This window comes from Cheilinus undulatus, linkage group 8 (assembly GCF_018320785.1).
Source record: "Cheilinus undulatus linkage group 8, ASM1832078v1, whole genome shotgun sequence".
Classification (NCBI taxonomy): Eukaryota; Metazoa; Chordata; class Actinopteri; order Labriformes; family Labridae; genus Cheilinus; species Cheilinus undulatus.
In genome coordinates, this window is record NC_054872.1 from 24868241 (window position 1) to 24895885 (window position 27645).

The following is a 27645-nucleotide window of genomic DNA, read 5'->3' on the forward strand; positions in this document are numbered from 1 at the left end:
CAATGATACAATAGTAATGATTTAAATATTTAAAATAACTACTTTTATGATACAATTGAATAAATTAATAGTACAGTGACCCTGAAGGAAAATACAAAAAAGAAAAAAATCACTAAATTGAAAGATGTTTAATGGAACACAAAAAGTATTTCCCAAACATAGTGCTATTTGATAAAGCACAAAATACAGTTCATGGCATGCAAAAATGCTGAATCAAGCAAAAAAATAAAACATTGCAATATTGCTTTAATTGTGTTTCACAAAAATCATTTCATGTCTCATAAATTGTTTTAGTATTTTATTAAATATTTTTATGTTGTGGAATGTTTTTGTTGTAGTACAAAGGCTTCCTGCAGATCCTTGAAAAGTCTTAAATAGTCTTGAATTGTACATTTGAAATTTAAGGCTTACAAAGTCTGATTGTTACCAGTGGGAGGCCTTCAGTTTTAGAAGGCACTTTGACAAACACATCACCTTATCTAATTTTTGTTTTCTATTCCTTTAAATAAAAAGTTTAAAATTTCATGACAAGTTCCAATCGTTTTTTTTTTTTTTTTTTGCTTCTCAGTGTTTTTGAGCTGGCACTGATATTTCTGCATTTTGTTGAGTTGAGCTCACCTTCTCCAGTCTGTTTTACGATTTTAATAATCTTCCCCCATAAATGGTTGCATAAATATTCTCCATAATTAAGGGAATTCAGTATTAGATGTTTTAAAACTTCCTGGGGGAGGACCCCAGATCCCTCTCTGATTTTATAAGACTCACTGTGATTAAATAAACTTTGTTCTGGTGTGATACACTAGACCATTTCTCTGACATCTGTGTCATAAGGGTGCCCACTTGAGAGTCCTTACAGCTCACCCTTATTTTACAAGGTCTTCCCTGACCAAAAAAAAAAAATATTCTGCTTTCTTATAGTTAAAGTTTCTAGAATCAACACAGCGCACCTGCAAAAATGTGTTATTATGAATATAACCATACAACATATTGATCGGATAGGAGGCATTAAATGTGCCAGAAAAATATTTTGCCCTTTACCCTTTGGCATGATATCAACAGTTCATTAAAACCTAAAAAAGTGGCACAGGTCTGGTGTTTCGTTTTGTACAGTTTACCATGCGAAATGTGGTATTAATTTTTCTCAGTTCCAGGCTTTTAAAAGTCTTTGATTTTTAAAAGCGTTCAGGAACCCTAAATGAAATGCTTTTGTATAGTATGAAGTATTTTACCCTTGGTTATACTGTATATGTTTACCATATCTAAGTTTTTGTAGTTCATGAAACATTTTTGCATTTCTTAAAATGATGTTCAAGTTTTTTGTTTAGTGTGTGTTTAGAGAAATGTTTTTGCATTTGACCTTCAGGGCCACCATAGAACACCACTTCCTCTATATCATTTTCTTGATATAGAGGAAGTGGTTCCTGTGTACTTAGTGGACCTCTTATTTCATTTCTCATCTTGCAGGGTTCCTGCAGATTCTTAGAAAGTCTTAGACTTGTTAAATTTAAGGTCAGAACGTTTTAAAAAGTCTTTTATACTTGTGACAGATCTTACATTTTAAATGGCACTTTGCCTAAGACATGTCTTTATCAAACTCTTGTTTTCTGGCCAACTTTATATGAGTATAATCATTATTTTTGTGTGGGAATTGCCAGCATTATAGTTCTCAGACCTACCAAGTTGCCTACTAAAAATATAAAATGTCATAAGTGAAGGTTCTTTTGATGGTAGTATTTTGTATGTCAGTTCATCAAATCACTTTCCAGTACTTTACCCAGAATACACACACAAATAAAATCCAACACATTTACAAAAAAGGAACCCTTTCATTAGCGTCCCATGAATGTTTTAATAAGCAGCTCTGTGTTTTGAAGAGAACTTGTTGTGCTCAAAGTCCTGACATGTTCTTGGCAGGATATGGTGAAGTCAGCGGTTAATACAGGGTGCACATGTTCTCCCTGTTAGCTATGTGGAACCTGTCACTTAAGCTTTGACTGGTGTGACTAAAAATGGCTCTGATTATGTTATGACTCATATAGGAGCTAGGGAAGTGGGGACATTGGAGGGGATTAAGTTATTGGGTTCCATCACAGGCGCCAGTCAATAATGTCCAGCCTTTAGGAGACTACCATAACAATGAAAACTATCAGGAGTATGTATGGAGAAATAGCTCGCAGATGAATCACCATGCTAAAAGTCAAAACAGACTCATAGACACTGGATGAATATTGACATTTCAACACCAACATAAATTCTAACACGCATACTATATAGAGAGAAAATCAAGTCACAGAGTAGCTTTGTGGTTTTTTATTCATTATATACAAGTAAAAATAGTTTTGGGTGCACAATCATGCCCAGGTAACAAGATTTATAGTCAAGAAGGAAAGAATTGGGACCCTGATGTTCAATGTCCTGGACTAATCTGAAAACGCATCAAGTTTTATTATTAGAAACTGTGATACTGTCATGTTGGATAAGACTATCTGCTATGTAATGTTATTAACCTAAAACCAACAAATCTTCTGAAATGGCTTGGAGACAGGAATTTTTAATTCTACACATTTTCTTAAAAACATTTGAAATTCTGCTTACTCTGTAAACTTTTTCAAAACAATGGATTTAGTGGCTGAGAGCAGACTATTCTGTCAAAATGTACAATGCAGTTAAGGAAGGAGAATTATTTGGTCCATTAAGGTAGATCACTGAACCTGCTGTCAAAAAAATCATGGGATGCCCAGCGGGATTGTAAAGGAGAGGTAATCCCCCACTTCACCCCACTCTGCTCTGAATTGCTGGTAAATAGTTATCCAGGTGGTGAGAATGGCAATCCAAAGTAGCAATCCCAGTCCTGACCTCTTTACATCTGGATTTAGAAAAAAAAGATAACATAAGAGACAGACACTTAGTACATATAAATGATCACACATGCAGGTGTATACTATCAAAAGACAATTTAAGTAATATTTTTTGTACATATAAAATCATAAATGACATGGTAAAGGAAAATCTTTGACATCTGAGCTAAAATATGTGATGCATAATTTGTCTTATTATTAAGGAATATAGATACGCAACATGGCCCAAACCAATATTGTGGTATTCTCTCTAAATGAGATACTGTACATGGCAGATTTCAAAACATGAGCCACATTTTTTTTCAGATAACATTTTTATAGAAAATTTAATAAGTTAATAAGTATAGGTAAAATAATTGTAGCTTAAATATTTCAAAGGTGTATAGAAATAATACAATACAAAAAAATTACAAGCCCTGCTAGGGGGGCACTAAAATCAGCAAACCTTCAGCCTGATATTCACAACAACTGTAAGGATGTTCTTATACAGTTTTTTCCAATTTTTCTTTCTGGTGGCCCACTTTTTACAAGGAATAAGCAATCACTACCTAACTAATCTGATTTCCATTCACTATTGCTTATCAACTCTGCTTCTTTGCCATGTGATAAGTTGAGCTGATGGCTGGTGCAAGCTAGGAAAATGTTAATTTTAAACTCAATTTGGTCCTGACCTACTGTTTTCTGTTTAACAACCCTGGAAGAAGCCACCTCACCTCTGGCACATAAACTTTCTCTCTTCTGTTCAGCTCCTTTGGCCTTCAGTGGCTGCTGACTGGTCTGGAACAATGTGTTACTTTTTTAAATAGCCAAGCAGCAATAACTGTGACTTCACTGCTTTTGCAATTTGGTGACTGGTAGGCCCTTGTTTTGTGTTTATTATGGTAGCGAGGGAAAGTATTACAGGGTAGAGCACACATGACACCTGAAATGTAGTATCTAAAATGGGACCCCCCCCCCCCCCCCCCCAAAACGTAAAGAAACTGGAGATAGAAGTGTTGAAACCAAAGCATATAATACAATATAAACATTGTTTGTGAGATCTCTAAAAGTTAAAGCTCCAAATCAGTCACTTACAGGTCTTTATCTGGGGCTGTTCACTGTAGACAGGTTTAACAAAGGCCTCCCGGAAAAACCAAACCACATTGACCAACCACAGAAATGGGAGGAATGCAAATCCACCTGAGATAGAAGAAAGAGAAACATGATAAAGAGAAATATGTTGATTAGAATCCCCCGAATCTAGACAACAAGGACTTATCTTCTTTTGGTTCTTTACAGGTAACCTTACTTACCTCTCTTCTTAATTTGAACACTTTGAACATTTTACAGCCTGAAATACTGAATACAGTTAATGACTGATTTACCCTAACAACATATGTGTCTGGAACTGACAAAGCAAATAAAAGGAGCAGAGATTGTAGTTTATTTTGTGAGTGTGTTTTCTGAGGGAAAAAAAAAACAACTCTCACCCAAATAATATTTTCTGCATAGGCTCAGCTTTTCTTCGTTGGGAAGCCTCTCCAGGTTCATCTTTTGCTGTTACAGAAAAAAAACAGGGAAGAAGTTATGCTGCGTTCCATTTACCTTGGAGTTCGGAAGTTGAAACTGGGAATGATGTCACATTCGTCTGCAAAAATGGATTTACCAGTTGTTTGCGCTCCATTTGTCATAACCACGATGAGTTGGGGAAAAATGAGTGTCTCCATAGTTGCTTATTTTGGTTGGATGTAGAGCAACTCTATAATGTACAAACCCACTCCAAAGTTCAGTTAATGTAACTTTTTATTATGACAATGGAAACTGAAACTGTCAAAAGCTTTATATTTAAAATTTACTTATATTGTTTGATAAATATCATATCCCTAAGCGTAAATGGACTCAAAGGTTACCAAAGAATATTTTTTGAGCTCACTACATGGAAGGAAACACAAAAAAAAGCAATGAAAACTCTGGACATTAGTGAATCCCTGACTATGCTTGTTAACCTTTATTTAATTTCTAGGTACCCCATGTACATAGTGTATTGATTCGTATATACACAGGGGAATCATTTAAATAATGTTTGTAAGTATGCAGGTATGTGCTTCAAATATATCAATTTAAAAGGCTGGAAAAATGATGCCGTTCTTGCGTTAGTCTGTCTTTGTTTTTAGTGTCATTGATCAGTTATTAGCCGATAAACCTTTAAAACAACACATTGCGCAGAACTTCTTGCATTAAAACACTGCTGCTGCACATGACATGCAACCGCAGGGTAGTGCTGTATCTACAATTTCTAAAAATGCACTGAGAAACAGCAAAAGGTTCTAAAACCAGGTCAAAAATCAAAGTTTTTATAACAATACTTTATGCCACCATGTTGTGACGTCGAAGTCGGGGTGCACTGTGCAACACTGAGTTCACAAGATGTAAATACCTTAAATACGACTTGGAGAGACGTTTTATTTGGCACTTCCGGTCAGAAGTCGGACAAACAAGTCGGAATACGAGTAACGATGACAAATGGCACAAAGAATTGGCGTCGAACCAGCCCGGATAGCAACCGAACCAAACAAAACACTCGTAACGAAATGTTAGGATGGAAGTCTTTCGTCACTTGAACATCGCCTAATATGGACACGAAAAGAGCTAACTATTCATAGGGAAACTACAGAAAAAAGAGAAAAACAATCTTGTGTTGTTTTCAGGTGACTCAATTCACCCCAAGCTAATGTTAGCATTTCGTTAGCTTAGCAATATAATGTTTTTTACGACACCAGGTTACTAAAACTCATAGCTTCTGTGCAGTGGTTCTAATACAGTTTAACCAGGGACTGTATTACGGAGCACAAAAAAAGTATTTACCTGATGGAAACGTTCTTTAAACCAGATGAAAATACGCGGAACTTCCTTTTTCTCTATCGGCGTTCTACTTCTTCTACTTCTTTTGAATTCCCGACAGACTAGAGGCAATCGAGGCGCACTGCTGCCCTCCACAGGTCTCTAGTGCTGGTTATTCAGGCGCCTCAAATTCTTGCATACAGTCCAGTCCATAGAGACATAACGGCTGTTGTTGTTTCGTGGTGTTCCCAGCTGAGGAGTAACTTAAGTAATGTATTCTTCTTTCCAGTTTCCATCAGATCTGCTTGCATGACGGTTCTCTTTGTGTGTCTGGTAGTTGGTGCATGCTATAACAGCATGGATTACGTTTTCTTCCTCCCCACAGTTGCATTTTCCATCAGGATGTTTACCATCCATTGCCAGCCCATGATTTAGTGCACAATGCCCCAGCCTAAGTTTTGCGATCACTATAGTGTCCCTCCTTCCAATTTTCATACTCTGTTTGACATGGTTGGTGGCTGTGTTGAAAAATAAAACCGGCCCTGCCCCCCTGCTCCCACTCTTTTTGTCTAGTTCTTGCCATTTCTTGTTGTATTAAGCTCTTATGCTCGTATACTCAGCTCTTCCATATTGCACTTGTATTGCCACTTCCTTACTATTAGTAGTCCTGATAGTTAGTTCCTGTCCTTCATAAAAAACTTTTTAAAATACCAAATGAGTACCATAAGAGTAGTTTTGTAAATATATTGATGCATAAATTAAACTAGAAAAGCACTCGGAGAGCGCAGAGCTCCGCCATCAGCGCTATCCCCCAGTAGTACAGAATCCTTAAAAACATTCTGGACCCAGACGGTGATCCGGATCACTCCCAAAATCTAATCAGTTCTTCCTTGTGCCATTTCTGACATTGCCTGATATTTTGATCAAAATCCGTTTGTAACTTCTTGAGTTATGTTTCTAACAAACAAACTAAGTAACAAACGAACAAACCCTGCCGATCACATGACCTCCTTGGCGGAGGTAATGAATGAATAAATGAATGAATGAATGAATAAAAAAGAAATAGATGAATATATAGATAAATAAACGTATCTGGGAATATGAATACCCCCCTTTATTTTAAAGTAATCACTACCGGACATTTTTGTTCCTTAGAGTAAAAGTTCTGAATAAAAGCATGGATTTAATAAGAAGACTTGGGTTTAAATATTTTTGAAAGAACAGACATCAGAAATGGGAAACCTTCGATCTTTAGCCCTTTAAACAGCACTTGGTGTAAAAAAAGAAAAAAAAATGAAAAAAGAAAAAAAAATCCCCATCACAAGATCCATTGCGGATTAGGAGCTAATCCCCTCATCTACAGGATGAGATGATTAATGCAGGGCTGTCCAATTTGGGGCCCGCGGGCCAACTTTGGCCCTCAAGCAATTATTTTTGGCCCGCTGCTCATGTTCGAATGTTTTTTTTTTATTATTATTATTATTTTCCCACTGCCAGCAGTCTAAATATTTCTTTCAATATTTATTTATTGTTGAAGATGCTGGGGTCAAGCTGGGGTCTTGGCAGAGATGGAGTGTGTGAGGCAGTGGCACACTGATAAGAGAAAGTTTAAAAATAGTTGGGAACATGAGTACTTTTTTACTAAAATTCATTTCAAGGCGATATGCCCAATTAGTATTTGTGTCATATGGATGTTCAGTAATTTCATGCTGTGAAACACAATAAATAATAGTGTTATTCATTTTAAAAATTACTTTGTATGAGTTATTATTTTGCACAGTTATGCTATAGGCATATTTAATTTCATGCACTGCAACATGAATGATTAGTTTTGGCCAGCGACCCTCCACCCCGATTCATTTTTGGCCCTTCACTTAAAAGAATTTGGGCACCCCTGCTTAAATATTTTAGTCTAGATGACTTGACTCTGTGATCCTTTTCCTCTTTCTCTTGTAATTCCATGTCTTTCTATAAGGCTTTTTTTATGAATAACCATGCTGGTGTTTGCCTAAGTACTTCATGGCTTGGCTTTATTAGACAAACATAGTAACCACAGTCCAAGAATTATTGCCTGCCTTAGAGCTAAACGTTGAAATGATAATCTATTAGTTTAATTTGTCATCAATATGATTGTGGTTCAAGAATTAGATAAAAACCTGTTTCCTAAGTGTCTTATCTTGTTTACCTTTCTGAATAAAGATCTGATGAAGCCTACTACACCACCAGAGGTCAACCGACCCACTTTCCCCTATTAATGGGGAAAAAACTCACTTTCCCTTGAGGCTTTGCGGCTCCCCCCTCCCATCTCGCGCCTTCCCTCTTGTCTCTCCTCAAACTGCTAGCCGTCGGAGTGTGTTGTTGTTGAAGCAATGATGGCGGCAGCGGGATGCGGATCAGCAACCGCGGCTGCCGTAGGAGGCCAAGGTGGACCCGCTACGGCCAGAGGTCGTTTCCCCGGTCGGCCTTGGTCGTCCCGCAGTCGTTTGCGCTCCGAGAAGCGGTGGCAACTCGGACGATCAGGCTTAGAAGCTGATGATGTGACTAGCGGAGGGCCAAGGCCCGCAAACCTGGTTCTATCGTTAAACGAAGACCAGTCCCACTTACGCTTACTTGGGATAGAGGCGAGCCACAAGATCCTTGGCCAGGCTGGATACAGCTCTAGTGGGAGTGAAGAGGTGAGGTCCCAAACCGACCCAGGAGTTAGTATCTTTATTTCATTTTCTCTCATTTTGTGTGTTCGTTAAATGTGTGAGAATGAGTGCTGTTCACAGCAGTGTGACTGGTTAGTGCCTTGGAGAAATGTCAACATCCCTCCGTTAGGCTAATGGTAACTAGCTTGGTAAGCTAACACTACGTGCTAACCCATGTTAGCACTGTGTAGCTTTCCTTGACATTTAATGAACAGTCGCAGCACAAAATAAAATCAAAACATTAGCAAGGCAGTGAAAGTTACACCGCTCAGTCTCGTAATATTTAGCGTGTAAATTTATTATTAGAATGTGGATAAAATACAATTTTAAGAGTCAGTGGGTGAGTTCCTATTTGCAAACAGCCATCGTAATTATTTTATTTATGGCCCGCTCTGATTCAGGCCAGAGTAGCAGCTAACTTAACACAAAGAAGGGGAAGGCTAGCGCCTCCTTAGCCCACACAGAGGCTAACGGCTAACTGCTCTGTTTTCATACGGTGTCCAGATGCGGGCTGAGTGTCCCTGTTCTCTGGCTCACATAATTTTCCACATAATTCTGCACGATTCTACTCGCATCCTGACTGCGATATAAACACTTAAATTCACTAATATTGATTAAGTTTGTTCAGCGTTTTTATGCAGACAGAAGTGGGCTAACTGTTCTAGAGAGGAGGAAAAGGCTAATTGCTAGCTTCTTTACAAAGCACGGTAGGTTTAAATGGTGGTGCAGAGTGTGCCAAAGCCAGTTGCACCCTTGTTGATAGCACTGAGGAGCTCGTCAGTAATAACATTAATATTACACCCGCAAGGCGTAGAGTCTAATCGTTTTTAATAGGGTAGAGCTGTTTGTAGGCTTTTAGGTCACAGCTGCAAGCATGAGACAGATGTACAGTGTCGGTACTTGGAGGGAAGTGAAATTACAGACGTACTAAACCCTGTAGCTTGTCGGCAGTGGAGGTGTTTGGCCAACTGCTTTAGTATGACACTATAAAAGATAAAGTAGTGAGATAGTGTGACAGGTTATCTTTATTACTGTCCTGTGGGTAGAACGTACAGGAAGAGTTGATAATCAGATGTGCAGCTATTATTGTAGTTTAGTCTTAAAAGTCAGATGAGATGTATGAAGCCAGTTTGATTGAGTGTGGTAAAATGAAAGCATTTGTCCATTGTTCATCATTGTTATTTTTTGCTAAAATCTAAACTTGCAAACTATAATTTTGTGTTATTTAAATATTAGATTTTGCGCTAAGATTAACATGCATTTTTTAAGTCATGTTTATGAAAAGATCATTCTGCTTGCTCCTCATAATGAAAGTTATTTCATTGTCCTTGCTCTATGCATTTGGTAATATGTAACATGTTATAAACTCCATATTTAATGCCTGCACTAAGCACTGTAGTTTGTGTACATGTTGATATTGCTGCTGTCTCCAGAAGTATGGTTTTCTTTTGCTCTAGCTGTTAATTATTATTCTTTTCTTAAGGGAGAGGACTTCAGAGGATTTGAAGCTGAGAGAAAAAGCTCCAAAGGATCTGGATGGTCCCGACAAAACCCTTTGAAAGGTATCGAAATATACATTATTGTCTCCAGTCCATTTCACATTTAGTGTATTTATTGAACGACACATATATTAACTGCAAGTCTGAATTCAGCATGCATTTAGGAGAGAAATGGATTTTGAATAAATGAATGTATTTATGTTTTTAAAGGTGATGCTTCCAACGCAAAATCAAAAAGGCAAAATGAGAAGTCATCACTCAAAAAGCTACCAGTGGATGCAGCTATCACCCCACCTGACCCTTTAAAAGATGTTAAATTTTCAGAAGAAAAGCAAGGCTTATTTCCTGGAGTGGAGCTGGCAAAGGGTTGCAGGAAAGGTTCAAAAGGAAAAAACGCCATGGGTCGTCGGTCTGCTAAAAGCGGAGCCTCATCAGCATCACCGAGAATTACTATAAAGTTGGTGGCCAAAAAGAAAGTGAAAACTGTGAAGGAGCCTCATATAAAGTCTGCAAGGAATTCAAAGAAAAAAGGAATTCAGGATCAGCCTAAAGCTGAGGACGTTCAGGGTGACCAGATTTCAAGTGCTCATGTCAAATTAAAAACTGAACCACATGAAGAGAAACATGGCACTGAAGACAAGGGAGGAGGGACTACACCTGCTAGAAGGCGAGGAAGATCTGCTTCAAAGACGGAGCCTGTCTGCCAGACAACTGCCAAAGCCTTGGTTGATGACCAAAAATCAAAAGAGACTATAACAGAGGATCAAACTAACACTGTTAAAGACAGAGGGACTGTCGAACCAAAAACAAATGCAAAGATATCAAAGCATAAGGAAGTTCTGACAGAGCAAGGTCCTGGTGTTAAAACGGCAGTGACTCGTAGGAGCTGTAGAGTCACTCAGCCTCTTTCTGAAAAGGTCTCAGACAGCGCTGCTGAACCAGAAAGTCTGAATAAAAATAATACTATTTTGACCGAGACAGAGGCAGAAGTTTCTAAAACAGTTGGGGCCAAACCACCTGCAAAGAGAAGGCGGCAAAGCAAGCGGCTGAATAAGGATGTTGTGGTGCCAGAAAACCAAGGTTCATCATTAAAACAGACTGATAATTTAGCTGCACAATCCAGTGATGATCTGCCTTTTAATAAAGAGGAAATGAGAGTCCCAAGCTTAAAGCTGATAAAAATCAGAAACCCAAAATATGATGCGCAGGCCAGAGGGAAGAACGCCACTCGGAAGAAAAAGCGGAGAAAATTTATCTGGACTCTAACTTTAGTGAAGGGGAAAAATCAGACACCAGCTCCTGAAAGCGCCGTCAAAGTAACAGAGAAGACTGTCGGTGTTTCGGATCAGTTTTGCGAGAGCAGTGTCAACATGAGCTTGAAGGGTGTCGATAAAAAATCTAAACTAGATAACTCTGCTCCAGAGGAGGGTAAACGCACAGATGATAAGGAAAAGGCTTCCCAAAACAAAGCTGACATGCCATTTGAGGAAAAGTTGTCATCAGTGGTGGAGAGTGAAGTGCACCACATAAATGAAATGCCTCTGCAAGAAACTGTGAAAACTGATTGTGGAAAAGTCCCTCCGCTTCAAATCAAAAAGGTTTCCTCTCCTGGAAAACACAAAAGCTCAAAGCCATCCTTTTTGATTCAGCAGATCAGCCCTGTGTCTGAAAAGAAGGAGGATGTGAAAGAACTCAGTGAAGTAAATGAGGAGAAAATGATCACTCCTGTTACAGAAGTCACTCCAACTAGGAGATTAAGAACAAGGACACCAAGCTCAGATTCACCACAGTCAACATCCGTCATTAAAAAAACGGGGACTGCTCAGAAACGGAGGCTTAGAAAGAGTCAGGTGGATGAAGTGACTCCGCAGGTACAAGTTGAAGATTCTTCTCAGGCTACAACTGAAGATATCCTCTCACACAGTCTTCCTGATAACTCTGATCAGATTTTGGCTGAGGAACCTTTACCAGTGACAAGTTTAAGCTCCTCTGAAGCTACTGATAAGGATCCCTCTGAGGTTCCTGTTAAAGCATCTTCAGAGAAAGTTGAGAATGAGGTAGAACCGCAGATTGAAGAGGCCAAAGCATTGCCTGTGCCTTCCAAACCTAAAAGATGTAGAAATAATAAATTATCTAAAAAGAGGTCTGTTCAAAGGAAGAGGGCTGTGGTCTCTCCTAAAGCTGCTGTGGACACAGAGTTGGCGACAGCTGAAACAACAGTTGCTGAAACTACAGTCAGAGAAACTGTGGTAAAAGAAGACACTCTGTCTGAAGTGACAGAGGAAAGTCAGCCAGAAACACATGACTGTACCCAGCCTGAGGAAGAACAGGACCATACCCAGCCTGAGGAAAAACAGGACTCTGTGTCAGTGGAAGAGGAGCAGATACATCCACCAGTCAAAGAGGAAACAGATATCCAGTTGATAGATAGTCAGCAGCCGGTGATATCTGAGAGTCAGACCAGTGATCCAAGTTCATTGTGCCTACAAAAGAAATCTCCAAAAAAGGTTAAAAAGAGGCGTAAAAGTTTGATTGGTCAACGACAGAAACACAGGCACAGAGCAAGAGATGGGAAGTTTGCTCCACTTAAAGGACCTGGAAACAGTCCCAAAACTGTTGAGGTGGATAATGAAATATCAACCCAAATGGCAGCTAGCACACTGACGCCCACCTCCAAGCTTATTGGAGTACAGAAAAAATGCAAAAAGAGACCAACAGGCCTTCATTTTATAGGGTCTAAACGTCCCAAACCACAATCTAAAATAATTTCTAAGCTGTTAGAAATTGGGTTGGACAAAGAGAGTTTAAAGCAAGAGGAAACGGACACTTTAGTGGATGTTGGACAACCAGATGTTGTGGACACCCAGCCTGTTAAATCAAAGTTTGTTAAAAACATCAAACATTTCATCATGCCGGTTGTAAGTGCCAGATCCTCACGGGTTATCAAGACCCCTCAAAGGTTTATGGATGATGCTGGGATGTCGGTGTTGCCTCGCAGAAACTCTCCAAAAAAAGGATTACAGGTTGGCTTGCAAATGCGTCCAGCTAAGAGGCGCGACGACGAGATGTGCAGACCAATATCCCCAATTCTGCCCATCGATGAGGAAGATATATTGAGTGAGGCTCAGCTGGACGTAGACTTGTTTTCAGCTCAGGACCTGGATGATGACATTGATTTAGCTGACAGCCTGTTTTCTGAGAAAAAGAGCAGCAGTGCAGAAAAGAAGAAGCCTTTCCTACAAAACTCTGGTTTCAAGTGGAACATGCCAGAAGAATCCAGTGAGGACTTGTTTGATCTTGACAAGACTCTGGATAGCAAATGTGAGGATCCGTTTTTATCGACACCAGTTGATAAGCCCACGCAACTACCTACTGACCCCCTGGATTCTCAGAAGAAGAAAAGCACCACCAAGTTAAACAAACAAACGGCCCCTCTTAAGATCTATCAAAAGCTGAATAAGACACATGCAGGAACTCCCAAAAGCAAAACAGCAGCAGAGATGGAAAGTGTGAGCAAACCTCCTCCACCTCCTGTAGATCTAGCAGAAGGTCTGGATGATGAAGCCATGAGCATCAGTCTGAGGCAGAGGACTACAAACACAGAGAAGAGCAAATCCAAGCTCAAGATAGAGGACCTTGATTCCCCTGGAGTGGTGAGAAAAGTTTCTGTGTGTGTTAGGACGCCTAAATCCAAGCCCCTCCCAGTTCAGCACAGTAAAGTGGAAGATGTAGCAAAAAAAGACTCTGCCCAACTTCCCTCAGGTGAGTGAATATATATATAAGGTACCCTATTCTTTTATGCTGGCTTTGAAATTTAATTTTATGGAGGGGACATTGTTATGAATGACTTAATATCCACAGGAGAGCTGCAGTCAGAAGATATCCCAGTTGCAGATGAAGTCGATGATCTTGGATCAATGGAGAAGGGAGCTTCACAAAGAGCGCGCCTAACAGGAGCAAATAAAAGAATGTTCAACTTGCTCAGGAAAGCCAAGGTCCAGCTCATTAAGATTGACCAGCAGAAACAGCTGAAGTCATCTGGGGTGAGATAATCATCACAATAAGCACTTCTTTTTTGGCTTTTAATTGATTAATATTTGATACAATAGATTGATTTTACGTGACTTCCTAGGTTGATCTTCTGTCGCGGAGAAGAAAATCATAATGTTAACATGCGAAGGCTTTCAATTAATGCTGTAATTTGAATAATTTATCACAAAAAAATCATAATAAAGCAGGATAATCTCTCAATTCATATGTCAACAATCATCCAACCGCAGATTTTTTGACTATTTAAACACATGCAGGAAGTTTTGTGGGGTTTTGTTTTTAATTTCATGTTTATCTGAGATATCAGCATCAGACTATTTTGAGCACATTTTAAAAAGTTTACCGATGTGCTGCACAGTCAAAACCCAGCAATAGAACACAAACAGAGCAGAACTGAAAAAAATTGGATATATATAGATACAAAAACAAATAAGAACACTCTGAAATTAATAAAAGGAATTTAGAAAAAAATCCATAATACATGCATGATGACATGAAGCTGATCAGCAGACCTCAACATCATTGCAGATTGATTAATAAATGGACTGTGTTCTCAATCTCACCTCCATACCAGTTTAAGAGACACGCATACACGTTCAAAGACATGCTGAGCTACTGTATTCCAGACTTCAGTTACATTTATGTGTGATCTGTCCCATTTAATATAAAGCTCTCCCTGTTGCTGTTTCAGGAGCTTATAAAAGTTCTGTCATAAATGTGACTCAAAATTGAATAAGTAAGACTGCAAACTCAACTTTTGTCACAAGATTTTCTGGGAATGAAGGGAGAGAGAGGCAAGCAGAAAAGAGGGCATAGTGTAATCTTTGTGCAGACAATAGAGGCCCAGTTGAGATGTTATTGAGACATGCATCAATCACAAAGCCAAAGTAATTAATCACAATGGATGCTTAAACAGCACTATTTTTAACTGAAATATCAACAAAAAAGTAGTAACTTACAAGTAAAAAGCATTTTGATCAATCTAGTGTGCTCTTAGTAGCATCAATGGTCTTGAATTGGTTCCTCTTTCTCTTGTAGTTGCTTTCTAGCTCAAGTGGTGCCCGGTCTCGGGATGTGAGCTCTAAGAGACAAAGGAGGAAGCAGAGGGTTCAGCCTGAGCCTACTGTGCCTGTCAAGACTGAGCCTCCTCCAGCACAAGTAAGTGTGAAAATTAGGGATGTGATAAGATTTTGTGCCACAAGATCTTGTGAGATCATAACATCTCAAGATTTCTCGTTGAGGAAAAATCCATCTCGTGAGATCAATATTGCACAGACACTAGGAGCAGCAGCAGCTCTCCTGACAGAAAATAATGCCAAACTGGAAATTATAAAAGATCACAGAGATACCCAGGACACTTGTTGTTAGCTTGACAGCTAATGAAGTAACAGAGCTGTTCCATGACCAATTAAGATCACTACTCCAACCCCCTTATCCGCATGCGCTACTTGGGGCCACACATGATCTGCCAATGCATGATAAGTTCATCATAACTGTCCGAAATGATGAAACGCTGCTGCTGGAAACCTGTGCAGTCTCTGTGAGGAGAATATAGTGTTTATTTAGTTTGTGTATGTGCGCTGACTCTTGTGCAGACCTCTTGTTAATGTTTTAAATATGGATGTACTTAAAGAGAATGAGAAATAGTTTGATTTTACTGATGCAGCTCTCATTCTGATTTAAACAGTGTTTGAAGTACTTTTAAAATAATCTCTGCTTTTTTTCATTATTGTAATTGTAGCAATGAGTCTATAGTGCAGTAAATTAAAGATGCGGTAGACTTTTGAAATGAAAGGTTTGATTTGAAGAGCATTAAAATGTACAGTTTGAGTCAGAGTTAGACAAGACAAACTGTGTAAGCATTGATAGTCTATTCAGTACAAGAGGAGTTAGTTTAAACATTTCTGAATAAACCTGAATGCTTTGCAGTTATGACTTTCAGCTGTATAGAGGACATATTTTCCACTCGTACATTTTTTTTCCAGAATTTAAAAAAGTGTAAAATCTTGTCTTGTCTTGTCTCAATCGTTTGCCTAAATCTCACCTCGTCTCGTGAGATAAGGGTCTCACCACACCTCTAGTTAAAATATAAAAAACTATATTTTTTTAATTGCTTGACAAAGTTTATTTGCCCATGCCATTAGTCATTTATGTCCTATCTATTGCCAGCTGTTTTCTTTACTTCTGTTTTAAGGACCTGCTGTGTTAACTATTCAGTTTCAAAGATAGTCTAAGGGGGTCGGCTGACAGTATTTACATGGAGTTTATGTTTTATACTGCATGAGTAATGCATATTGTGATGTATTCACAGGAAAGTTGGCAACTTATCAAACTGTTTTTGTGTCTGTGTTGTTTTTTTTGTATATGAGGATTTTTGTGCTCAGACCTGTAGGGAGGACAGTTAAGGCCAAATTCTGGTAATCAGCCAGGCATGCCTCTTAAAAGGTCCTTCACATTGTGCAGACAAAGAGGAAGGTCTGGAAAAGACACTAGGATTCATGCTGTTATGAGTTTATTTAGCCCATTAAAAGTTTAGCCGATATTTTTTTTCAGGTGTTCTGGATGCACTTGTAAATAAATGTTCACCTATAAGATCTTCAACACAAATTCATGGGTCTGCCCCCTGCTTCACCCCAAAACCTCTGGCTACACAGTTCCACATATTGTTTGTTTTAGTCAACTTAGCACAGAGGAGTTCTCTATTCAGCCTGTTTAATTCGCTTTTTTTTACAGTAGTTTCTTTCTCACTTCTTTCAGCCGCCGCAGGTCATCTCGCCGCTGTGCCAGGAGTTTCGCAGAGCAGGAGGTCCACGTATCAAGCATGTATGTCGTGCTGCATCTGTGGTGCTGGGGCAGCCCCGAGCCTTGGTACCAGATGACATTCCCAGACTCAGTGCCCTGCCTCTACATGAGCGAACTGGCATTTCCCCTTCAGACGTCACAAAAGGTAGGTTTTTTGGATCCGTGGACTAAATGGACCCCCTTGAAAATGAGATGCTGCATCTCAAGGGGCTAGCCTAAATAAATTGAATTGAATTAATTTGGAGTGGCTTTCTTCAGATGTGCTTGTTAAAGGTGCAGTGTGTAAAATTGGGAATATTAGGGACATCAAACAGTCAGGTTCTAGAAGGCCTGTGCGATATATTGGTTTTATTGATTATTTGAAATTTTTTTTTGTTTAGGACAAATTTAAAAAATAAAAAATTAGATTTTCCGATATTACTCTGCGCTCCTCTTTCTGTCCCTCTGGGGCTCCCGTAGTTTACACCCTCCCGGTCCTTCGCCAAAGATACACAAACACAACAGCACGGCTACCGGCGCAATCCTGAGTTTCGTCCCATAAGAACTGTATATTTTCGTCAGCTGTTTGGACCTGGTTCAGGTTTGCAGCTTCGGACCATGAACACACCACAGCACGCTCCAATATTTGTTTAAAACTTGTGGCAGCTAAAGGAAGCAGCATGGCAAATGTGTGTCAACATCTCAATCAAAGACATGCAGCCAAGTGGCAAAAGTGTGTCTCACTACGAAATTGACAAGACCACTACATCCATCAAACACACACTTAAAGCAGTCAGTAGCACTGAAATGTAGTGGTGTGCACTGGGCCTAAAACCAGGATCAATACTATCAATTGTAAAAATTCTGTCACAGAATGGACTTCTGCATCGCCGTTTTTATCAGTTTTAAATGGGTGCGTTCAGCTGTAGAGCCCATGCAAGGCATGACGCAGCCACTAGCTAGCAAAGTGATGGAAAACAGCTTATTCTAAGTCCAGTCAGCAGTAAGTTTTGCTCTAGCAGTAAAAGCAGCCATGTAACTAACTAAACGTCACCCACTCGTGCCGCTGTATTTAAACTGTAATACAGTAAACAGGTTAAATCTGTGTTTTTCCTCTCTTAGTTTAATGTCTATAATAACAAGGACCGTGTTCGCTTTGCAGAGTCTATCTGTCGGTCTGTCTGGGCCTTTAACACAAGTCAGGTCACCTCGGTTTGTTTTTAGCTTAATGCTGCAGCGATTCCACTTAAACAACAGTTTGAAATGTGTTCAAACTGACTCACTTAATAAGTCCATGTTCGAGAAAACATATATTCAAGAAATCTTTCAAAAGCTTATTTGAAAACTAAAAGTGTTATTGTTATTTATTTGGCAAATAACAAACTGAAACAACTAAATAGTCCTTTTTCACACATAATAACCAAAAAACTTAATATTTTGTATGGCCTCCTTTGGCCTTGATAACAGCTTGCATTCTTGCTGGCATTGTTTGTATGTACTTTTCTACAGTCTATTTTGTTATTGAGTTCCAAATAGTTTCTTTAGATGAAACTTTTGTGCCATCAATCTTTGAATCTACTTAATCCCAAATTTGTTCAACAGGATTCAAATCCGGACTTTGACTTGGCCAGTCCATCAGTTCCAGTACTCCAGTTTCCTTTTTCTTGCTCAAATAGTCTCTGCACAGCGTAGAAGTATGCTAGGGGTCATTGTCTTGTTGGTTTATGAACCCACGACCAAACAGATTCAGTCCAGAAGGGATTCCATGATGCACTAAGATGTTGTGGTAGAAGTTCTTGTTCATGATACTGTCCATTTTCACTCATTTTCCCACGCCGTATCCACAAATGGAACCCCATACCATAATGGAATCTCCACTGTGTTTCACTGTGGGTGCAGTGCATCTGGCATCAAAATGTTCTCCAGCTTTTCTGCAGACATAAACACGACAATGCTTACCGAAGAGTTCAAACTTGAACTCGTCCGTCCAGAGTACCTTCTTCCAGTCATCAACAGTCCAGTGTTTGTGCTCCCTGGCAAATCTGAGGCGTTTTCTGGATGTTTGCAAGCCATCTTCAGCACATGTACAAGGGTTGAGGACTGGTTCTTGTAAAGTAATGGAAATTTGTTGTTGCACAACAATATTCGTGCAATGCAAAAAATGTACCCCTTTTTGTGCAAATGTTAGTAAAATGACTTGGAGAAATGTAAATGGTCATTTTCATTGTTAATGTGAGCTGTTTCTGCCATATGTAGTCTTAGCTGATAAGAAAGTAAATCTGATGATGTTAATGTTTGTATACGGGGCTGGGAGAGGCTGTTTATGCTAAGGTTATTAGTCAAAGTAATGGAAAAGTGATTTGACAAAATTGCACAGAAATCAGGAGGATGGGTTGAATTTGCGTTGATAGTTGTGTTCGCATCATCGCTATTCCTTGGAGAACCTGTAAATGTGTATGAGTATGAGAAGATATAAAGATATTATTCATCTATCACTCTAAACAAGTGCTACCCAAGAATGATCTATGACTTGAACCGGTCCTGAACAAACCACAGAGTCAACTAATGGATGATCGCTCTTGTTGCAGATATTGGGTCTCCCTCTGAGTCAGACAGTCCCGGTCTGTCTGATACAAAGGTCACCAAGGTAAAGAAACCATCGAATTTTGTGAAGCGGAAAGGGCTTGGGCCGTTCGGGTATCGCTCACGCAGGTGTGGCATTTGCAAAGGCTGTAACCGTGAGGACGACTGTGGCCGCTGCATGAACTGCCTTGACAAGCCGAAATTTGGTGGTCCCAATACCAAACGGCAATGTTGTGTGTAAGTTTACTCACTCTTTACTCTTTGTTAACTTTGACTACACGTAGAATTTCAAAATTAATGAAGAATCTTTGTCTTAACTCACAGGTACAAGAGATGTGATCAGATTGAGGAGAGAAAAGCTCGCAGACTGAGTGGAAGATCAGCTCCTAAAGGTCATTCCCTATTTAAGCGTCTCAGTGCCATTGTACCATGGTAAGACCCAAATTAGTCTACTCACTGATCTCTTGTCTTTCAGGTTCCTCTAAGCGACGGCGATCCTCACCCAGTGGGGGACATTCAAGTAATGATGAGGGGAACGATGGCACTGCGGATTCACCATCTGGTCTCCATGGTGACGGCAGCAGCCCATCAGTGCGTAAACAGCCAAAGCGTGTTGTGAAGCCCCGAGTCTACTTTGACCTGGTGGACTACGACTCTGATCTAGATGACAAAGCTGTCCAAAACTCTTCATCACCAGCAAGGAGGAGAGGCCCAGGGCCCCGGTTTAGTCAAGGTAAAATGCCATTTGAGTTTCAGATGAGATTGATGCTCCAGTCACACATCACTTTTGTACTGTTACATCAGGGATAGTAATAAATAATGACTAAAATTTCTTCACACATTTCTTTTATTGAATTGATTTCTTTCTTGTGGGAGAATCAGCAGTAGCGGTATAAATGCATAATATTCATTGATTCCTGTCTTCTGTAGATTTTGTGTCGTTGGATGGTTTCCTTGGAGACATTTCAGATGATGAAGTCAGGCATCGAAAGTCGACCTCACACCGTGTACCATCTGTACAGAAACGGAAACCTGAGAAGGTGCTTGATTTTACTTTCTTTTTCAGTGCGATCAACCTCATTTTCCTACACTTCCTGACTTGCATTTTGTCTGTATGCTACACCTGATAGCCTTTGCCACATTGTTAGTGTTTAGGCTTTGCAAAGAAATTCCAAAAGGTCTGCTGGCAGGCATTTACATGCAGTGTCATAGGATCCCAATTAATGACATATTGTCACAGTCTGAGGACACAGATCTGCCAATTTTGTCTTGGAAAATGTTCTAAATGCAGTTTTGTTTGTATACTACCAGCTGAGCTTTTGCCATAGTGTCGTTGACAGTCTACCACGTTCCTTCTGTTTCTTTTGCAGAGGATAAGGCCTGCAGTCTGTAACTGATGTAGTACTTATCCAAAATAAAACTGTACCTCCTGGGAGCCAGTAGTTTTAGTTCTTGTTTAGACTGTTTCACTAAGGTGTGTAATCCTGTGGTGACGTCCTTGTAATTTAGATCAATCTCATGCCTGGTGCACACTGGATAATTTGAACATCTTACTGGTTTTGATATAATGTTTGAGATAACAAGCATAATGCAGATGTAACTTATTTTTATTTGTAACTCTTCAACCAACACAAAACCACGCACCAGGCGACAGAAATAAACATTGTCAGGGTGGATGTTTGAGAGGTAGAGAGCTCAGCAGTTGGCTATCGTTTGGCTCAACTGTGAAGAAACTTTGTTAAAACACACATCAACAGTATAGACTCTTTGGTGAGCTATAAATCAACAACTTAGGCACACATTTCTACTATTTTGACTTCCCAGTTCATCCGTTGAAGCAGGAATCTAGCTCTAAGGCCAGCTTTATACTTTGAACATTTACAAGTACATCCAGTTACCCCTTGATTATGCCAGCCCCTGACTGTGGTAGACTAACGTCATGTCCTTTATTGCAGTCTGTGTTTAAATGTCTGTCTTCTATGCCAAAAATAAGTGTTTTAAAACTCCTAACTGTGCCATTACTGACAATATTTATGTCATGGATGTCTCTCAGGGTCCTTTGGAGCAGACCCCTCCCAGTGTCCTGGCTGCCCTGGCCCACGGCTTTGAGCAGAGAAACGTTGAGTCTTCTAAACCGACTCACAAAATCAGAGTCGACTTTAAAGTAAGTTATACTTCATCACATTGTAACAGTAATACTTAAAATTAATAGAATGATATCCATTAGTTAAAATAAGCCATCCCATTTCTGTTGTGTTGTTTGTAGTGCATCCTTCTCTTTAAATTGACACAAACTTTTGTATGTCAAGTAATTGAGGTTAAGAACTTTCTCAAATTTGAATTCTTGATGTATTAATTCCAAAAATGCCATTTTTCTGAGAGTGTTAAAATGCAAGGACACACCTTATAGACGGTACGATTCATTGATCAATCTCACATTTTTAATCCACTAGAGGTCACTGTTCTTCAGTTCTAATACATTTACTACATCAGGGGTCACTAACTGGCGGGTCGTGGTCTGGGTCCAAACCCAGACACCATCTGATACGGACCTGGACCCGGGTACTACAACCATTAGATTAAAAGGGAACTTTAAATTTTGACGAGGCGCTTCTATTTAACCAGCGCAGCTCTTCTAAGATTTACGGTCGTGGTTTTGCAGATCAGTAAAAGCACTGACCAATTGCATGAGAGTTAAGCCATCTCACGTGACACTACTCGGCCAATTAACTGTCTGCATTCCAGGCGGTAAACATTGAACCGCTGCATTTATACAAGGGACAGGCAAGAGGAAGACAAAAAAGAAAAGAAAAGAAATATATTATTTTAAGAATTTATTGAGTAATAGATTTTGTAAATAATCTTTAAAATGACAATCAAATTATACTTTCCACTTTTACTTTTGTTATGTGTTGCTTTGTTTGAATAAAAACTTGTGTTTCAAATAAAATTAACAGTATTAAAGGAAAACTGATTTTCGTATGTTATCAGCGCAACAAGTCCCTGAAATCGTACCCAGATCCACATATCACACTAAATCAAGCTAGACATTATGATGTTCTGGACCTCTGGTTTAATACATCTTCTCTGACTGGACCGCTTTGAATTTTAGTTGATTACCCCTGTACTACATGAATACTGAATGCTTAGATTCTGGTAAATGAGGACTGTGATTCTCTTTGATGCTAAAGCACAACTACAGTGCTGGATCCAAAAAACAAACAAGCATAACAAAGCAAAAAGGTGCATGCAACAAAACACTCTCATTTAAGAATTTATTTAGCAAAAGTGACATTTGTTTAGTGCCAACATGCAAAATCTGAGGAAAGAGTGTTCCTGTATAAATCTTTAAAAGGTAGCTTTCTGGTGTGCTGACCTTTTTTGCCATAAGGAATAAATGGGGATGGAGGAAATCTTGTACTAAATGGACTTGTGCGCTGCAAATATCATCAGAAAATCTTTACATCTCCTAACCATATCCAAAACTGTACAGACTCTTCCACATTCAAATCCCTGCTCAAAACTCACCTTTTTAAACTGGCTTTTAATGTTTGATTCTTATGTCTTGTCTTTTGCTGCCTGATTATCTGCGTGTTGTTTGCTCATTGTCTGTTTAGCTGTTATGGAGTCTTGTGATTTCTTTGATATGTAATGTCTTTTAACTTTTGTACAGTGTCTTTTAGTTTTTTAAAAGCGCTTAATTAATAAAATGTATTACTATTAGTATTACATAAATTTAATACGATCCCTACAATTAAAAAGAAAAAAAAGCTCCCATTGAGTGCCAGTTTCCTTTCCACCATCCTTTGTTGTTATTTAATCCAGTAAAAGCTCAACTAGTACCAGATAAAGAGCCATCTGGGAGCCAAACAACCTGCTCTCCTGAGCTAATGATCTTGATCTCTTCAAAGAGACAAATTTCCAGTCTCAACAAGCGAGACTGTACAGACATCCACTGAGGAAATAAGCAAGATCAGAGTTTAATAAGTGAAACATGGCAAAATTGTACTAAACCAAACCAGACCACTTTGCAGCATCACAGTAGTAAAAGGTGTATGATCTGTTTTTTTTTTTGTTTGTTTGTTTTGTTTTTTTTTTTGTTTTGTTTTTTTTCAGGAGGACTGTGTTTTAGAGAATGTCTGGAACATGGGTGGTTTGAGTATACTGACCTCTGCACCGGTCATGCCGCCCTATGTCTGCTTCCTTTGTGCCAGTAAAGGGCAACATGAGGTAACTGCTACATTAAATTTGCTCTTTATTTGATAGAAACTCTTTTTTTTTTTACTTCTTAAGCATGTGTTTTTGAAGGTCTGTCTCAGCTGTGTTTTACTAAACCCTAGTATTAAATTAGAAAGCACGTATCCCAACAAGGTGTTTGTATGATTTTTGTTGCTCTTGAAATTTGAAGAACCCTTTCGTCATCAAATTTTTTTTTGCAGATGTTGTATTGCCAAGTGTGCTGTGAGCCCTTCCACAAGTTCTGCCTTGAACCTGCAGAGCGCCCCTCAGAAGAGAATAAAGAAAACTGGTGCTGTCGTCGCTGCAAATTTTGCCATGTGTGCGGAAGGAAAAACAAGCAATCAAAGGTACCACCTGCTAGTTTAACTTGTTTTGCTGTGTTATATTTCTCATATTGCCATTCAGCCCATAAGTCTTACTCTGTTGTGTTTTTCTCAGCCATTGCTGGAGTGTGAGAGATGTCAGAACTGTTACCACACCTCCTGTCTTGGACCAAACTATCCAAAACAAAACAAGAAGAGGAAAGCTTGGGTGGGTTCATGTTTCTAAAATGATTTCGTCTAATACAATGCTGAGTTTTTATTTCATTGATTGCTGATACTAACATACATATGTTTGTGCAGGTCTGTATGTCGTGCATCAGGTGTAAAAGTTGCGGTGTCACACCGGGGAAGAGTTGGGACACTGACTGGAACCATGACAAAGGACTCTGTCCTGACTGTTCAAAGCTCTATGAGCTGGGTAAGAGTACAGCTTTAGATATGTTTTATTTATTTATTTATTTATTTGATCATCTTCTAGATCAAAAGCGAATCTTTTCTCAATCCTTTGTTTTCTTATTAGGTAACTACTGTCCAATCTGCTTCAAGTGCTATGAGGATAATGACTATGACAGTCAGATGATGCAGTGTGGCACCTGTAACCACTGGGTACACGCCAAGTGTGAGGATCTAACAGGTAATCTTTTGAAATATATTTAGAGTAGGGGTATCCAGACTAAAGGTCAGAAATACCCTCAGCAAATTCTAAAAATGATTGAAACATGCATAATGTGTTATTATGCATGTTATGCATAATAACACAAAGCTTCTGCATGACTTTTTCTTACTAATAAGCATCAAAATTGGTGCTGCTACTATTTTAATTTTGTAGAGGAACATTGCTGAGCTTTTCGTGAAAAATTTAAGATGACATAAATCAAAGTCCATTGACCAAGAATGATGATGACGATATTTCATTTAATAACATCTTGATAAATAAAGACAAAAGAATTATGTTTTGCAGTTTTGTATGCATTCTTGAAAAGGCTTGTAAAAGTAGATATAGGAGTCAACAACATTTTTTAAAGCAGCTTCCACCTGGCCTCTTCTTGGACAGGGGAACACTGTAGTTGCTTCAGCAGATGTTTGACTAAGACTGTATTCCTGTGCTAAATTCCTTTGTTCTGTGATATTCTCCTAGATGAGCTGTATGAGATCCTGTCTAGCTTGCCTGAGAGTGTGGTTTACTCATGTCGGCCCTGCAGTGTGACCCAGCCCAGTGCGTGGAGAGAGCTGCTTTACATAGAACTTCGTTCTGGGGTGGAGAAGGTGCTTGCTTGCTTGCTTTCCTCCACTCTCACCCAGCATCTTGTTACCTGCTCACAGGTAAGACACTCAGCCCTTTTTGTTAATTGATAGTTTTGATTTATTGATTGTATTTGTCTTTTACTAAGAAAATATTTTTAAGGTAGTAAGTCCAATAAAATCATATATGATAATGTCCCCTCTGTGCTTGAAATTACATTTCTTTTCACTATGTGGTTTGGAAATTAAACTTATTCGATTTTTATTTGTACTGATGCAGTGAGTCAAATTTGTTTTGTTTATGGCTGCAGTGTGAAAGACTGGTTGATCCTGAAAGTGGAACAGAAGGACAGCCGGCCTGTGACCTCCGAGCTGTTGGCAAGAAGTTTGATAAGGGCCTTTATACATCTTTGGTGAGTTTTTAACATAACAACATAAGTCCCATATGTTGTGTCAATTTAGTCAGTAGATGAATGTTAAGGGCTAGACAAAGATTTATTTCTGTAAAACAATCAGTCTGCCCCATAATGAAATAATTATTTGTTTAGTCTTTAATAGTTGAATCGATCCCAGAAGGAATCATCTTATTCCCGAGAGCTGAAAGTGAAATCTTCACATTGCTTCATTTGTTGGACCAGCACACCATAGCTTAGAGCAGTGGTTCTCAACTGGTGGGTCAAGACCCAAAAGTGGGTCACAAAGCTGATTTTAGTGGGTCACGAAAGTGTGCCTGGAAAAAAATGTACAGAAGTACAGAAGCCCTAAGTAGACATACAGCACAATCATACATTTCTTTCATGCGATGGTGACCAAAATTTAGTCACTTTCTTAAGATATCAACTTCTTTATTTCCTTTCCCCTGGATAAAGAAGCTGGTTCCTCAAAAAATAAGGTTTCTGTGCTGGGAAAATTGAATAAAATAGAATGTGTGCATGCCCTTCTGCAACAATGTGCTTTGTAATCATGTTTGATTTACATCTTGCCATCATGTTTTGTTACATTTAGTTTTCAAACTACAAAATTTTTCATTACAAAAATTGAGTGGTCGAACAGTTTTTAAACTTTGGGCTGCAGTTTCTTATGAGGTGGTGCTGGTGGGTCCTGATGCCTGACCAGTTGAGAACCACTGACTCAGAGCTTTTATTACAAATAACAAAAAAGAAAATGCTTACATTTAAGTATCTAAAACCTGAAATTTTTCATCATTTTTGTCTAAAAATTCACCTAAATATATCATAAAAATGAATTGCACACATTTTTTTTCAAAGTAATAATTCTGCAAGTTGTTTTTTTAGTGCACCCTTTCAGTTGCTGTTTTATTTTTTTATTTATTTCATACAGAAAACCTTCCATGAAGATGTGGTTCAGGTGGTGCGAAAGAGGCTTGAGCAAGAGGAGGATCTTCCAGAAGAGCAGAGACCCACTGCTTTAGCGCGCTCTTACTACTTAAAGGTATGAAGAGCAGAAATTATTCATTTTCTGTGGGAGTATCTTTTTTTATCTTGCAACTTAAAGTTTTAGTGATTGTAAAATGTTGTTACAGAGTGTCTATTTTATTCAGGTTTGTTATTATTTGTGATTAACTGAAGGGATTTGTTTCTGTAGCTCCTGGAGGAGGTTTTTAATTGGTTCAACAGCCAAGACCCAAAGGTGTGGAACCCATGTACCAAAGACTTACCCATGTGAGTAATTTCTGCTGGTTTGTTTACAAGTACACATTATTTTGAACTTTATATTTTTGCATCCATGGTCCGTACAAAACATGATAACATGCAGAAATTCTTGAACACTTCTTTCTTTAACAGGGGGATGCTGTCCCACGCTGTTCAACCTCCTACGTCGGAGCATGTTTATGCACAGTGGCACGAAAGAGAGGAGTTCCCATCGATGGCTCCACTGAGTCTACTGCAGGACGACAACGGGCAGATCTTGGATGTAAAAGAAGAAGAAGCTGTTTCTCCGGTGTCTGGGGAACCAATAACCCGCAACCACTTCAACACCAGCAGGGCTGTGAGGCTCAAATTCAAAGGTAATGCTCTCAATTCACAGAGATCATGATAGAATTTGCAACTTGCATGTTCGTGTCTTGTACAGAGTTTTGGCCTTTCAAGTCTTGCCTGTCTGTTTTGAATAGGGAGACGCGGCCGTCTTTCTAAAGCTGATTTAGACACTGGATGGTCCAAGGAAGATGAGAGACAGTGCTCCTTGTGCCAGAAATATGGGGACCTGAAACCGAATGTGAGTGATGTATCACACAAGACAATAAGCTCACAATATACTTATCAGGAATGCACAATATTACTGACATGATATCGGTATTGGCAGATATTAGCTCAAAAACGTTCAAATTTACAGCTGATATTTTGTCCGTGCAACAGGTTTTGTGATCAATCAATCAGTCTTTATTTGTATAGCACTTTTTATACTAAACAATGTAGCACAAAGTGCTTTACACACAAACAAAATAGTAAAAAAGATAAATACATCCCTCCACCATGAACTCTGACCTTAACTGAGGCCTGTGTGGCCTACAGGTCTTTGGATGTGGTTCTGGGTTCTT

The 27645-nt window shown here is 39.0% G+C and overlaps 2 protein-coding genes across 4 annotated transcripts in view; one reads left to right on the top strand and one right to left on the bottom strand.

Annotated features, from left to right (window-relative positions):
* Positions 1 to 2295: 2295 nt before the first annotated feature.
* On the bottom strand, positions 2296 to 5810 carry psenen (presenilin enhancer, gamma-secretase subunit). 2 transcript variants are annotated; one of them, XM_041792894.1, is made up of 5 exons: positions 5703 to 5779; positions 4504 to 4596; positions 4328 to 4394; positions 3933 to 4037; positions 2296 to 2866 (listed from the first exon to the last, which is right to left on the bottom strand). In XM_041792894.1, exons 2-5 carry the CDS (start codon positions 4519 to 4521, stop codon positions 2727 to 2729), a joined length of 330 nt encoding a protein of 109 aa, XP_041648828.1. In that variant the 5' UTR covers positions 4522 to 4596; positions 5703 to 5779; the 3' UTR covers positions 2296 to 2726. The 2 variants fall into 2 exon arrangements, with proteins under 2 accessions (XP_041648828.1, XP_041648830.1); XM_041792896.1 differs by lacking the exon at positions 4504 to 4596 and having other exon boundaries at positions 5703 to 5810.
* A 2198-nt stretch (positions 5811 to 8008) lies between these two features.
* Positions 8009 to 27645, top strand: part of kmt2bb (lysine (K)-specific methyltransferase 2Bb) — a 32432-nt gene continuing 12795 nt past the window's right edge. The window contains exons 1-22 of one of the 2 annotated variants that reach the window (XM_041792423.1): positions 8009 to 8377; positions 9852 to 9930; positions 10078 to 13629; positions 13729 to 13910; positions 14956 to 15075; positions 16675 to 16864; positions 19287 to 19518; positions 19606 to 19673; positions 19757 to 20014; positions 20212 to 20321; positions 21335 to 21445; positions 23398 to 23511; positions 23721 to 23867; positions 23959 to 24051; positions 24144 to 24261; positions 24364 to 24477; positions 24982 to 25166; positions 25397 to 25498; positions 26427 to 26537; positions 26691 to 26767; positions 26891 to 27114; positions 27220 to 27323. In XM_041792423.1, coding sequence (XP_041648357.1) covers positions 8048 to 8377; positions 9852 to 9930; positions 10078 to 13629; positions 13729 to 13910; positions 14956 to 15075; positions 16675 to 16864; positions 19287 to 19518; positions 19606 to 19673; positions 19757 to 20014; positions 20212 to 20321; positions 21335 to 21445; positions 23398 to 23511; positions 23721 to 23867; positions 23959 to 24051; positions 24144 to 24261; positions 24364 to 24477; positions 24982 to 25166; positions 25397 to 25498; positions 26427 to 26537; positions 26691 to 26767; positions 26891 to 27114; positions 27220 to 27323 — 6621 coding nt within the window. In that variant the 5' untranslated portion in view covers positions 8009 to 8047. The remainder of the gene's footprint in view (positions 8378 to 9851; positions 9931 to 10077; positions 13630 to 13728; positions 13911 to 14955; positions 15076 to 16674; positions 16865 to 19286; positions 19519 to 19605; positions 19674 to 19756; positions 20015 to 20211; positions 20322 to 21334; positions 21446 to 23397; positions 23512 to 23720; positions 23868 to 23958; positions 24052 to 24143; positions 24262 to 24363; positions 24478 to 24981; positions 25167 to 25396; positions 25499 to 26426; positions 26538 to 26690; positions 26768 to 26890; positions 27115 to 27219; positions 27324 to 27645) is intronic. The other variant, XM_041792424.1, reaches the window with a different exon arrangement.

Bases quoted from the DNA above. Each gene is read 5' to 3' on its own strand.
- psenen (XM_041792894.1), bottom strand. The intron at 4,038-4,327 runs GTGAGAGTTGTT...CTTCTATCTCAG, and splicing joins ATGCAGAAAATATTATTTGG to GTGGATTTGCATTCCTCCCA. The intron at 2,867-3,932 runs GTAAGTGACTGA...TTCTAAATCCAG, and splicing joins ACAGCCCCAGATAAAGACCT to ATGTAAAGAGGTCAGGACTG.